The following is a 13,911-nucleotide window of genomic DNA, read 5'->3' on the forward strand; positions in this document are numbered from 1 at the left end:
TGCCTTGATTTGATATGTTGTATGCAGGAGATTGCTAAGGAGCCAGGATAAGAACTTTGAATTTCTATGTTAATGGTATAACCTGTCCCACAGCATTAACAGTTCTTTGATTTAACCTATTTTAGGCAGGAGATAGAGTAGGTGTTAGAAGAAGAGCTGATGGGACTTTGAATTTCTATGTTAATGGTATAGACCAGGGTCAAGCTGCCACTAATATTCCAGAGAATGTGTTTGGTGTGGTAGATTTGTATGGACAAGCTGCACAGGCCACAATTATAGATAGATATGGTAAGACAATTACAAGTTTTAAAGGGAAACTTTGGACACTCACATTAAAATAATGAAAAAAAATATTTTCACAGATGGACTGAACTATACTGGTGGCTTAAGGCTGTGTGTTTTACTCTTTGGTTGTTGTCTTTGACATATTCCCAAATTCCATTCTTTATTTTATAAAAAAAGGAAGTTTTTTTATCCATGCAAACCTTAAAATTCTAATAGGGACATAAATAAACATATTTTGAGTTTGATTTTGTATTTGTTGTTGGCTGACCTTTTACCCCCAAGAAGATGACAGCAAATCTAATACTAAGGAGAAAACAATCACTAAATGAGAAACAACTAATGCTGAACATTCAATCATAAAACATGCAGGACTTCTGGTAGTGGAAAAAAACAATTATAATATTACATGGTAATCTATTTATGCATTTAATGAATGTGTGTCTATGAAGAAATAACATAAAAAATGTGGTGCACACTTTAAATAACCCGCTATAGCAGAAAAAATATAACAGTAATTTCTTATAATATAATTCTTAAATCCATTTTAAATCGGAGTAAATCATAAAAAAAACCTTGATGACATCACGGTCACATGACAAAATCATGTCTATAAGCTGATAAACAAAACCAAGACAGCCAATCAGAAGACGCCTTACATCCAAAATTAAATTATTTCCAGATAGTCTAAGCTCTCCCAATGCAGAATCTAGTTATTATACCATTGTAATCTATTCATGTATTTACAGATAGTCTAAGCTCTCCCGATGCAGAGTCTAGTAGTATGGTGGAGACAGAGGAATTAAGGTTTCATCTCGTCCATGGACAGAACGCTGTTATTGTCAACAATGGTAGAACTGCTACACGTCCTAATGCCACGGGAGAATTTAATGATGCCATCATCATGAGTAACAGACCATTAAAGGATAACGAACTGTTTGAAATCATTATTGAGAAAATGGTGGATCGTTGGTCTGGGTCTATTGAGGCTGGTAAGTCTGCCACAACAATGAAATGATTATTTTTGGGTCTTTCTATGTTGAATCTATTGAATTCATCTATGCAGACCTAGTAAATTATGTCAATTGTGTGTCTTGTTCTTTCTAGGGTGTGATAAGGCAGTCCCCAGGAGAAAATGATTGGTTTATGATTGTACTGTAATGAGGGGTTAGTAGGCAAAGTACTTAGTTCAGATTTATGCAAAAGGGTTCAAATGAATGTGAAAATACTTTATTTTTAGGAGAAAGGCTGAAATCAACAGAAGTAATGACTTTATGTTTCCCCCGAAGTATAAAGTTCTAGTATTTATGTGGTATCTTCTTTTCAGGAGTATTAAATAGCATTTTAAAAATTTGAGAATATTTTTCTTTGGTATATTTTTTAGGAGTAACAGCCATCAAGCCAGAAGATTTAGAATTTCCTAACACCATGACAGATATAGATTATGATACATGGATGTTAAGGTATGTTCTAGTCACAATACCTTTATGATACACAAACAATACCTTTATAGTATACAAACAATAGCTTATGGCACACAAACAATACCTTCATAGTAGACAAACAATACATTTATGGTACACAAACAACCTTTATGGCACACAAACAATACCTTCATAGTAGACAAACAATACATTTATGGTACACAAACAAAACCTTTATGGTACACAAACAATACCTTTATGGTACACAAACAATATTAATACCTTCATAGTACACAAACAATACATTTATGGTACACAAACAATACTTTTATGGTACACAAACGATACCTTTATGGTACACAAACAATACCTTTATGGTACACAAATATTTATAGTACACAAACAATACCTTTATGGTACACAAACAATACCTTTATAGTACACAAACAATACCTTTATGGTACACAAACAATACCTTTATGGTACACAAATATTTATAGTACACAAACAATACCTTTATGGTACACAAACAATACCTTTATGGTAAACAAACAATACATTTATGGTACACAAACAATACCTTTATAGTACACAAACAATACCTTTATGGTACACAAACAATACCTTTATGGTTCACAAACAATACCTTTATAGTACACAAACAATACCTTTATGGTACACAAACAATACCTTTGTAGTACATAAACAATACCTTTATGGTACACAATTATAGTGGATGTGCTACTATTAAGACATAACATTTATGTGTGTCCACTTCATCTTTAATTGAATCTGCTTTAATACAGCTATGACATTTAGGTGTGTCCATCTTATGTTTTTCCAGCGACTATGATACAATGCAGCTATTGTATTTATGTTTTCTATTATATAAATATTCTATGATGTTGCCGTGACATTTGTATGTGTCCACTTTTCATTTTAAATTGACTTGCAATGATTTAGTCAAGATATTTATGTGTGTCCTCTTTTTTTGTTTTCAGTGGATCTGCCATCATGCAGGATGGTACTACTATAAGAAATGGTTATCCTTTAGATTTAGATTTAGTAACTGTGGGGTGTCGTCTGGGGATGATGAGATGTTCTGATGGGACGCTACACTTTTATTATAACGGTAGAGACCAGGGAGTGGCCTGTTCAGATATTTCTACAAGTAAGTTGGTACATTGTAGATTGCAGTGAGTGGCCTGCTCAGATATTTCTACAAGTAAGTTATTAAATTGTTACATTGTCAGTAGCAGGGAGTGGCCTGTTCAGATATTTCTACAAGTAAGTTATTACATTGTCAGTAGCAGGGAATGGCCTGTTCAGATATTTCTACAAGTAAGTTATTACATTGTCAGTAGCAGGGAGTGGCCTGTTCAGATATTTCTACAAGTAAGTTATTACATTGTCAGTAGCAGGGAGTGGCCTGTTCAGATATTTCTACAAGTAAGTTATTACATTGTCAGTAGCAGGGAGTGGCCTGTTCAGATATTTCTACAAGTAAGTTATTACATTGTCAGTAGCAGGGAGTGGCCTGTTCAGATATTTCTACAAGTAAGTTGGTACATTGTCAGTGGCAGTGAGTGGCCTGTTCAGATATTTCTACAAGTAAGTTGGTACATTGTCAGTGGCAGTGAGTGGCCTGTTCAGATATTTCTACAAGTAAGTTGGTACATTGTCAGTGGCAGTGAGTGGCCTGTTCAGATATTTCTACAAGTAAGTTGGTACATTGTCAGTGGCAGAGAGTGGCCTGTTCAGATATTTCTACAAGTAAGTTGGTACATTGTCAGTAGAAGTGAGTGGTTTGCTCAGCTAAACACATGCAGTTTTGTGTGTTGATACATGTATTTCTTCTTTTTTGAAGATCTCTTTTTTTCTTTGAATTAATTAATCAATGAGTGATGGATTTCTCTAAGTAGAAATTTAAAAATATTATGGAATGTGGAAATGATTTATTTCCCTTGCAATAATACATAATAGATAAATCTGTACAATTGAAACTAAAAGTAGACACCAAAAGGTAGCTTTTTTTTGTATTTTACAGATGTATTTGCAGTCATAGATTTATATGGACAATGTAGCCAAGTGTCTATTACAAGTGGTTCTGGAGTTCTTCCTACAGATAATAATTTATTACAAAATAGTACAGATCTGTCAATAGTATCACCATCAGGTAATGTGTAACCTCTAACTTTGTCCTTAGTTAATATATAGGATAACGACCCATCAGACTTTTATGTATGTTCAAAGTTCATTACTAAATTTTTGTGTTTATATTCCAGAAAAATTGTTCTGTCTCAAATCAAAATATTTAACAGTAGATATAAGAAGATGTGGTATGAGTGCCAATAAGACAACTCTCCAACCTAGTAACAATTTATAAAAGTAAACCATTATAGGTCAAAGTACAGTATTCAACACAGAGCCTTTGCTCACATCGAACAGCAAGCTATAAAGGGTTCCTAAAATTACTAGTGTAAAACCATTCCAACAGGAAAACCAACAACCTACATTTGTAAGCTATGTAAAATACAAGAATAGGGATACACTTATGAACAACATCAACAAACAGCAACTCCTGAACATCAGATTCCTGACTGAGGACAGGTACAAACAAACAAAAAATTGCAGCGGGTGTAAATGGTTTTAGTTAATAACTTTAATTAAAGGTACCTTCTATTTTTCAGATGTCACACACAAGTTTAGCCAGTGCTGCGGGAAGAATATTTCTATCAAAAATAATGGTTCTTCTGCATGTAGAACGAGAAATTTTAACCATGGACTGGTATTTAGTTCTGATCCACTCAAAAGAGATGAACTTTTTGAGGTATTTTCCTTTCCCCAGATTTTAATCTCTTGGACAGACACATTGAGAATGTAGAGGGGTTAAACATATTTGTTAACACTGAACCCTAGGAAATGTGCTTCTCCCTTCACATAGGACAGTGTAACATGAGAACAAAATGTGAATATCATTGGTGAATGGCTCAATTTAATTAACTAATAAGACACACATAGGACAGTGTAACATGAGAACAAAATGTGAATATCATTGGTGAATGGCTCAATTTAATTAACTAATAAGACACACATAGGACAGTGTAACATGAGAACAAAATGTAAATATTATTGGTGAATGGCTCAACTTAATTAATTAGACACACATAGGACAGTGTAACATGAGAACAAAATGTGAATATCATTGGTGAATGGCTCAATTTAATTAACTAATAAGACACACATAGGACAGTGTAACATGAGAACAAAATGTAAATATTATTGGTGAATGGCTCAACTTAATTAATTAGACACACATAGGACAGTGTAACATGAGAACAAAATGTGAATATCATTGGTGAATGGCTCAATTTAATTAACTAATAAGACACACATAGGACAGTGTAACATGAGAACAAAATGTAAATATCATTTGTGAATGGCTCAACTTAATTAACTAATAAGACACACATAGGACAGTGTAACATGAGAACAAAATGTAAATATCATTGGTGAATGGCTCAACTTAATTAACTAATAAGACACACATAGGACAGTGTAACATGAGAACAAAATGTAAATATCATTGGTGAATGGCTCAATTTAATTAACTAATAAGACACACATAGGACAGTGTAACATGAGAACAAAATGTAAATATTATTGGTGAATGGCTCAACTTAATTAATTAGACACACATAGGACAGTGTAACATGAGAACAAAATGTGAATATCATTGGTGAATGGCTCAATTTAATTAACTAATAAGACACACATAGGACAGTGTAACATGAGAACAAAATGTAAATATTATTGGTGAATGGCTCAACTTAATTAATTAGACACACATAGGACAGTGTAACATGAGAACAAAATGTGAATATCATTGGTGAATGGCTCAATTTAATTAACTAATAAGACACACATAGGACAGTGTAACATGAGAACAAAATGTAAATATCATTTGTGAATGGCTCAACTTAATTAACTAATAAGACACACATAGGACAGTGTAACATGAGAACAAAATGTAAATATCATTGGTGAATGGCTCAACTTAATTAACTAATAAGACACACATAGGACAGTGTAACATGAGAACAAAATGTAAATATCATTGGTGAATGGCTCAATTTAATTAACTAATAAGACACACATAGGACAGTGTAACATGAGAACAAAATGTAAATATTATTGGTGAATGGCTCAACTTAATTAATTAGACACACATAGGACAGTGTAACATGAGAACAAAATGTGAATATCATTGGTGAATGGCTCAATTTAATTAACTAATAAGACACACATAGGACAGTGTAACATGAGAACAAAATGTAAATATTATTGGTGAATGGCTCAACTTAATTAATTAGACACACATAGGACAGTGTAACATGAGAACAAAATGTGAATATCATTGGTGAATGGCTCAATTTAATTAACTAATAAGACACACATAGGACAGTGTAACATGAGAACAAAATGTAAATATCATTTGTGAATGGCTCAACTTAATTAACTAATAAGACACACATAGGACAGTGTAACATGAGAACAAAATGTAAATATCATTGGTGAATGGCTCAACTTAATTAACTAATAAGACACACATAGGACAGTGTAACATGAGAACAAAATGTAAATATCATTGGTGAATGGCTCAATTTAATTAATTAGTAAGACCCACTTAAATACAACTTATGTAAAAGTAATAGACAGTTCAGTTAAATATTTTGAATTATACACATGTGAGATGGAAAAACCTTCAATTCTTCTCTGAACATATGTTTTAAATATTCCTTTATTTGTATATAAAATTAGAAACACTATCCAAAGTTTGGTCTGGATCATTACACATCGGACTGACCAGTTCAGCTATATCATATTCCTTTATTTGTAGATAAGAATAGAAACACTATCCAAAGTTTGGTCTGGATCGTTACACATCGGACTGACCAGTTTAGCTATATCATATTCCTTTATTTGTAGATAAGATTAGAAACCCTATCCAAAGTTTGGTCTGGATCATTACACATCGGACTGACCAGTTCAGCTATATCATATTCCTTTATTTGTAGATAAGAATAGAAACACTATCCAAAGTTTGGTCTGGATCATTACACATCGGACTGACCAGTTCAGCTATATCATGTTCCTTTATTTGTAGATAAGATTAGAAACCCTATCCAAAGTTTGGTCTGGATCATTACACATCGGACTGACCAGTTCAGCTATATCATATTCCTTTATTTGTAGATAAGAATAGAAACTCTATCCAAAGTTTGGTCTGGATCGTTACACATTGGACTGACCAGTTCAGCTATATCATATTCCTTTATTTGTAGATAAGAATAGAAACACTATCCAAAGTTTGGTCTGGATTGTTACACATCGGACTGACCAGTTCAGCTATATCATATTCCTTTATTTGTAGATAAGAATAGAAACCCTATCCAAGGTTTGGTCTGGATCGTTACACATCGGACTGACCAGTTCAGCTATATCATATTCCTTTATTTGTAGATAAGATTAGAAACACTATCCAAAGTTTGGTCTGGATCATTACACATCGGACTGACCAGTTCAGCTATATCATATTCCTTTATTTGTAGATAAGAATAGAAACACTATCCAAAGTTTGGTCTGGATCGTTACACATCGGACTGACCAGTTCAGCTATATCATATTCCTTTATTTGTAGATAAGAATAGAAACACTATCCAAAGTTTGGTCTGGATCGTTACACATCGGACTGACCAGTTCAGCTATATCATATTCCTTTATTTGTAGATAAGAATAGAAACACTATCCAAAGTTTGGTCTGGATCATTACACATTGGACTGACCAGTTCAGCTATATCATATTCCTTTATTTGTAGATAAGAATAGAAACACTATCCAAAGTTTGGTCTGGATCATTACACATTGGACTGACCAGTTCAGCTATATCATATTCCTTTATTTGTAGATAAGAATAGAAACACTATCCAAAGTTTGGTCTGGATCATTACACATTGGACTGACCAGTTCAGCTATATCATATTCCTTTATTTGTAGATAAGAATAGAAACACTATCCAAAGTTTGGTCTGGATCATTACACATCGGACTGACCAGTTCAGCTATATCTGACTCTACTCCACAGTCCTTGGTCCCCACCAGAGCTACAGAACTAGTCTCTAAACCAACATGGGTAGTTCTGGGCTCAGAGGTCAAGAAATGTGGCTCACTTATTAAGGAAAATTATACTCCATCTTTATATAGACTAGAGGTAAGTCTAATAAATTGTATTGTACATAGAGTAGATGTATACAGTACTGGTTTATATTATTCATGAATATAGCTGTGTTTATCTGTTGAGAATACTCATGAATATTTGTAGCTCTGTGTTATCTGTCAAAAATATTCATGAATATTTATAGCTCTGTGTTTTACCTTTCAAGAAAATTCATGAATATTTATAGCTCTGTGTTTTACCTTTCAAGAAAATTCATGAATATGTATAGCTTTGTGTTTACCTTTCAAAGAATATTCATGAATATTTATAGCTCTATGTTATCTGTCAAGAATATTCATGAATATTTATAGCTCTATGTTATCTGTCAAGAATATTCATGAATATTTATAGCTCTATGTTATCTGTCAAGAATATTCATGAATATTTATAGCTCTGTGTTGACCTTTCAAGAATACTCATGAATATTTATATTTCTATGTTTACCTTTCAAAAATACTCATGAATATTTATAGCTCTGTGTTTACCTTTCAAAGAATATTCATGAATATATATAGCTCTGTGTTATCTGTCAAGAATAATCATGAATATTTATAGCTCTGTGTTTACCTTTCAAGAATAATCATGAATATTTATAGCTCTGTGTTTACCTTTCAAAGAATATTCATGAATATTTATAGCTTTGTGTTTACCTTTCAAGAACATTCATGAATATTTATAGCACTGTGTTTACCTTTCAAGAATACTCATGAATAGTTATAGCTCTGTGTTTACCTTTCAAAAAATATTCATGAAAATTTATAGCTCTGTGTTATCTGTCAAGAATATTCATGAATATTTATAGCTCTGTGTTTACCTTTCAAGAATACTCATGAATATTTATAGCTCTGTGTTTACCTTTCAAAGAATATTCATGAATATTTATAGCTCTGTATTTACCTGACAAGAATATTCATGAATATATATAGTCAGGAGCCCCTGGCCTTTGTTGGTCTTGTATTATCTTAATTTTAGTTTCTTGTGTATAATTGGAGAGTTTGACGTCCATTATCACTGAACTAGTATATATATTTGTTTAGGGGCCAGCTGGAGGACGCCTCTGGGTGCGGGAATTTCTTGCTGCATTGAAGACCTGTTGGTGACCTTCTGCTGTTGTCTGCTCTATGGTCGGGTTGTTGTCTCTTTGACACTTTCCCCATTTCCATTCTCAATTTTATGAATATTTATAGCTCTGAGTTATTTTTACAACTTTCATTTTAATTTATGTCCAATTTTCAGATAGGAAACAGAGTTGGGGTGAAGAGATGTGCTGATGGCACCATGCATGTATATATCAATGGAGAAGATATGGGCGTTGCTGCTTCTAACATTCCTAAGGTAAAGTGGGTACAAAAATAAATATAGATAGTAAATGATTACATGATATATGCTTTTTACAAATTTTGAAAGAGAAAATTTTGCCATTGTCTGTTTTTGAAATTTCCATGTTTTCTTTATGGAAGGCTATCTGGCTTTAGATGATATTAGATGGAGACCAATCTCTTGACTATAATAATGGAAAACTGAAAAGTAACTCATAGTTATATAGTGTAATGTAAGATTTTTACCTTGTTTCTGTACAACTTTTATATATCATCAAACTATGTTAACACTTATGTTTACTTACAGAATGTGTTTGCTGTGATAGATTTATATGGATCTGTAGAATCAATATCTGTGATCAGTAATTCAGGGGGAGATAATCCAATGCTTGCTAGTCAAGTGTCAACAGTATCAGAACTTGTAGAGGTAAGGGGAAATAACTCTCTGTGTGATCAGTAATTCAGGGGGAGATAATCCAATGCTTGATAGTCAAGTGTCAACAGTATCAGAACTTGTAGAGGTAAGGGGAAATAACTCTGTGTGATCAGTAATTCAGGGGGAGATAATCCAATGATTGCTAGTCAGGTGTCAACAGTATCAGAACTTGTAAAGTTAAGGGAAAATTACTCTCTGTGTGATCAGTTATTCAGGAGGAGATAATCCAATGCTTGCTAGTCAGCTTGCTGTGTCAGGAATTGTAGAAGTAAGGGCAGATAAATTTCTCTTTGATTGGTTCTTTAAAAAGAGAAGATATCCCAGACCTCGACAATAACACTTGTCCGATTGTCCGGTACCAAAGGGTAAATAGGTCGGACAAGTAAAAGTTGTGTTAAGCTTATCCGTCAGGACAAGTACAATAATTCTGCAGAAAATAAATTTCATCCAACTTTGATGAACAAAGTATAATTATAAACAAAAAAACAAATGTTAATTTGACATATTTCTGTATTCTGTTTATTCAATTGCAAAACCTTTTTCTTCAACATGTTTACTTGCAATCGATAATTTTTAACTGGTTCTTTGTTAGGTACTTTTTAACAGGCTAAAGGTATACTTTTCTCGGAAACCAGTCTTACTGATCCGAATCAATGCTGCGCTTTGTAGATAAGGTAACTTTACAGGACAGTTCGTCACCTGGACAGGTTTAGCTCAAAGTTTAATAGACAGATAGGCACCGTAGGAGACATATTTAGTAGACATGATTGATAGACAGTTTGGCAAGGCAGGAGACATTTCAGGACCAAGACAAATCAGTTATTGTAGAGGCCTGTATCCTAAATTGACCAGTCTGTCTAAATTGACCAGTCTATCATGTTAGATATGTTGAGGTAAGGGGAGATGACCTTTACTTTAACAAATTTTAAGTTTTGAAAATAATGATGTTATTTATCTCAAATAAATAGGACTAGTATATATCAATTATATCTGACAGAATATCCAACCTCATGAGAAAGAAAAAGCATTGAGATTATGAATAGTCTATTCCTTGTCTTGTGAAATTGTTAAGCGATGCTTTAGAAAATGAGATGTGGTTTGAATCACTATCTTTGTTAGTTCTTTTAAATTTGGAAATTAAAAAGTTGTACTAAAACAAATTGAACAATTGTCATGGTTATAATACTGTAAATTATTTATTATAAGATTAAACACGTTTTCATGGCACGTAAATTATATATATATATGTCATTGAATAGGACTGGCGCATGAATATATTTGTTGGTTAACACAACAATATGTACTCAATGAAGTTTGCTATCTGAAAAAAGGTAAACTGCAAAAACTTTTATTATAATTCAACGAATGTTTTTGTGTACTATTTTTTTTTAACGATTAACATGCAGTGAAAATAAATTCTGTAGCATCAGTGTTATTATCGCTGTCATCTTGATTACATTGGTTACCAAAAGAAGTTCGGTCAACATCGTATATTGAAAAATAACCAACGTCAAGATCAACTACTGGAAGTTTTCTGGAATAATCATATCAACGTATTCCCTAATATGCAAATCATATAAGAATTATATAATTGTAGATTGACAAAGATCAGGATCAGGATACATCCAGTGATGTTAGTTTCCATGGTAACCATGGAAAGAATATAATTCTGTCAGCTGGTAACTGTACAGCTCAAAGAGCGGGTAGTTATAATCAAGCTGTTATCGTTACTAGTTGTCGTCTCAAGAGAAATAAGTTATTCCAAGTAAGTAACTTATGGTTTTGTTTTACGTGTTATAAGAAACTGAAATGATTCAAGATGACATGAAAAACAAGTATAGAAAATAAACATGCTCTATAGATAAAAATAATGTCACAACATAAAACTTATAATTAAAATAATGTAATGGTTAGTACTCAAAGGGCATCATCACTTTCTTGTAATTATTTCCCACTATATGCAAATAGAAAGTATTTGATGTGAACTAACCAAAACAACAGTTCAAAGCAACCTATTAATAGTAACATGTTATAACTTAAAAAGTACACAAAGGAAATCACAGATCTACAAATAAGCAATATGGCTGCAATTTATAGGAGTTATTTCCCAATTTTGAAGTTTTTGGCTTTGATCTTTAGTTATATAATATCTACTAATTAGTAAACAAAGTTGGAATTGTTAGTGGACTCCTACTAAGAGTTTTAAAATTAGTTTTGGGCAAACACTATATAGGCTAATTAAAAGAAAAACATCACACAGCAAAAACAGTCAGCAAGACAAGATCCAAAAAAATGACATATAGCTGAAATTTTGCTGGCCCTTTACAAAAAGATGGTTTACCCATTTTGGTAAACACTATAGTAGAGAGAAGGTGTAAATAACTAAAAGGATCAGCAAAAACAAGAACTTAAAAAAGGTGAGCCTTTGTTAGAAAGTGACAAGTGTTGAAGATAGATTCAGATGAGCCTTTGTTAGAAAGTGACAAGTGTTGAAGATAGATTCAGGCGAGTCTTTGTTAGAAAGTGACAAGTGTTGAAGATAGATTCAGGTGAGCCTTTGTTAGAAAGTGACAAGTGTTGAAGATAGATTCAGGTGAACCTTTGTTAGAAAGTGACAAGTGTTGAAGATAGATTCAGGTGAGCCTTTGTTAGAAAGTGACAAGTGTTGAAGATAGATTCAGGTGAGCCTTTGTTAGAAAGTGACAAGTGTTGAAGATAGATTCAGGTGAACCTTTGTTAGAAAGTGACAAGTGTTGAAGATAGATTCAGGTGAACCTTTGTTAGAAAGTGACAAGTGTTGAAGATAGATTCAGGTGAACCTTTGTTAGAAAGTGACAAGTGTTGAAGATAGATTCAGGTGAGCCTTTGTTAGAAAGTGACAAGTGTTGAAGATAGATTCAGGCGAGTCTTTGTTAGAAAGTGACAAGTGCTGAAGATAGATTCAGGTGAGCCTTTGTTAGAAAGTGACAAGTGTTGAAGATAGATTCAGGTGAACCTTTGTTAGAAAGTGACAAGTGTTGAAGATAGATTCAGGTGAACCTTTGTTAGAAAGTGACAAGTGTTGAAGATAGATTCAGGTGAGCCTTTGTTAGAAAGTGACAAGTGTTGAAGATAGATTCAGGTGAGCCTTTGTTAGAAAGTGACAAGTGTTGAAGATAGATTCAGGTGAGCCTTTGTTAGAAAGTGACAAGTGTTGAAGATAGATTCAGGCGAGTCTTTGTTAGAAAGTGACAAGTGTTGAAGATAGATTCAGGTGAGCCTTTGTTAGAAAGTGACAAGTGTTGAAGATAGATTCAGGTGAACCTTTGTTAGAAAGTGACAAGTGTTGAAGATAGATTCAGGTGAGCCTTTGTTAGAAAGTGACAAGTGTTGAAGATAGATTCAGGCGAGTCTTTGTTAGAAAGTGACAAGTGTTGAAGATAGATTCAGGTGAGCCTTTGTTAGAAAGTGACAAGTGTTGAAGATAGATTCAGGTGAACCTTTGTTAGAAAGTGACAAGTGTTGAAGATAGATTCAGGTGAGCCTTTGTTAGAAAGTGACAAGTGTTGAAGATAGATTCAGGCGAGTCTTTGTTAGAAAGTGACAAGTGTTGAAGATAGATTCAGGTGAGCCTTTGCTTACCTCAATTGTATTTGCTCATACTTAATCAGAAAAGTCCTGAAACGGATCAGTGCAAATTGGAAACAAGCTCAATATATTTTTTTATGAATGAAATCGTCTGACATTTAGAATCTCAAATCACCTGCTAGATCTTTATTTAGACATACTCTCAGTTAAGAATAGATGTTTATAGATATAGGAAGATGTGGTGTGAGTGCCAATGAGACAACTCTCCGTCCAAATAACAATTTAAAAAAGTAAACCATTATAGGTCAATGTACGGCCTTCAACACGGAGCCTTGGCTCACACCAAGTTTATACTCCCTTTTAATTTTCTAAATGACCTGTGGTTATTAAATTGTTTTTTGTTTATATTTTCAGATAAAAGTAGATAAATTAAATGCCTGTTGGAGTTGCTCACTAGTTGTTGGTGTATTGGGTTTTACACCTGACAGATTTAACTTTCCAGTATCAGCCATTGGTATTAAAAAGTCCTGTATTGTAGTACAAGGAGATTCAGTTTACAGTTGTGGTGTCAAGGTAATGTAATAATACAAGAAGATTAAGTCTACAG

At 33.1% G+C, this 13,911-nt stretch overlaps 1 protein-coding gene across 4 annotated transcripts in view; it reads left to right on the forward strand.

Annotated features, from left to right (window-relative positions):
- The window catches only part of LOC139501646 (neuralized-like protein 4), a 46,558-nt gene that overhangs the window by 14,715 nt on the left and 17,932 nt on the right, over positions 1-13,911 (forward strand). For all 4 annotated transcript variants that reach the window (XM_071290784.1, XM_071290787.1, XM_071290786.1 and 1 more), the window contains 11 exons: positions 126-288; positions 1,032-1,274; positions 1,667-1,745; positions 2,708-2,877; positions 3,754-3,882; positions 4,397-4,536; positions 7,764-7,976; positions 9,219-9,317; positions 9,609-9,728; positions 11,335-11,502; positions 13,719-13,877. In XM_071290784.1, coding sequence (XP_071146885.1) covers positions 126-288; positions 1,032-1,274; positions 1,667-1,745; positions 2,708-2,877; positions 3,754-3,882; positions 4,397-4,536; positions 7,764-7,976; positions 9,219-9,317; positions 9,609-9,728; positions 11,335-11,502; positions 13,719-13,877 — 1,683 coding nt within the window. The remainder of the gene's footprint in view (positions 1-125; positions 289-1,031; positions 1,275-1,666; positions 1,746-2,707; positions 2,878-3,753; positions 3,883-4,396; positions 4,537-7,763; positions 7,977-9,218; positions 9,318-9,608; positions 9,729-11,334; positions 11,503-13,718; positions 13,878-13,911) is intronic.

Source organism: Mytilus edulis, chromosome 13, assembly GCF_963676685.1.
Source record: "Mytilus edulis chromosome 13, xbMytEdul2.2, whole genome shotgun sequence".
NCBI classification, from domain to species: domain Eukaryota; kingdom Metazoa; phylum Mollusca; class Bivalvia; order Mytilida; family Mytilidae; genus Mytilus; species Mytilus edulis.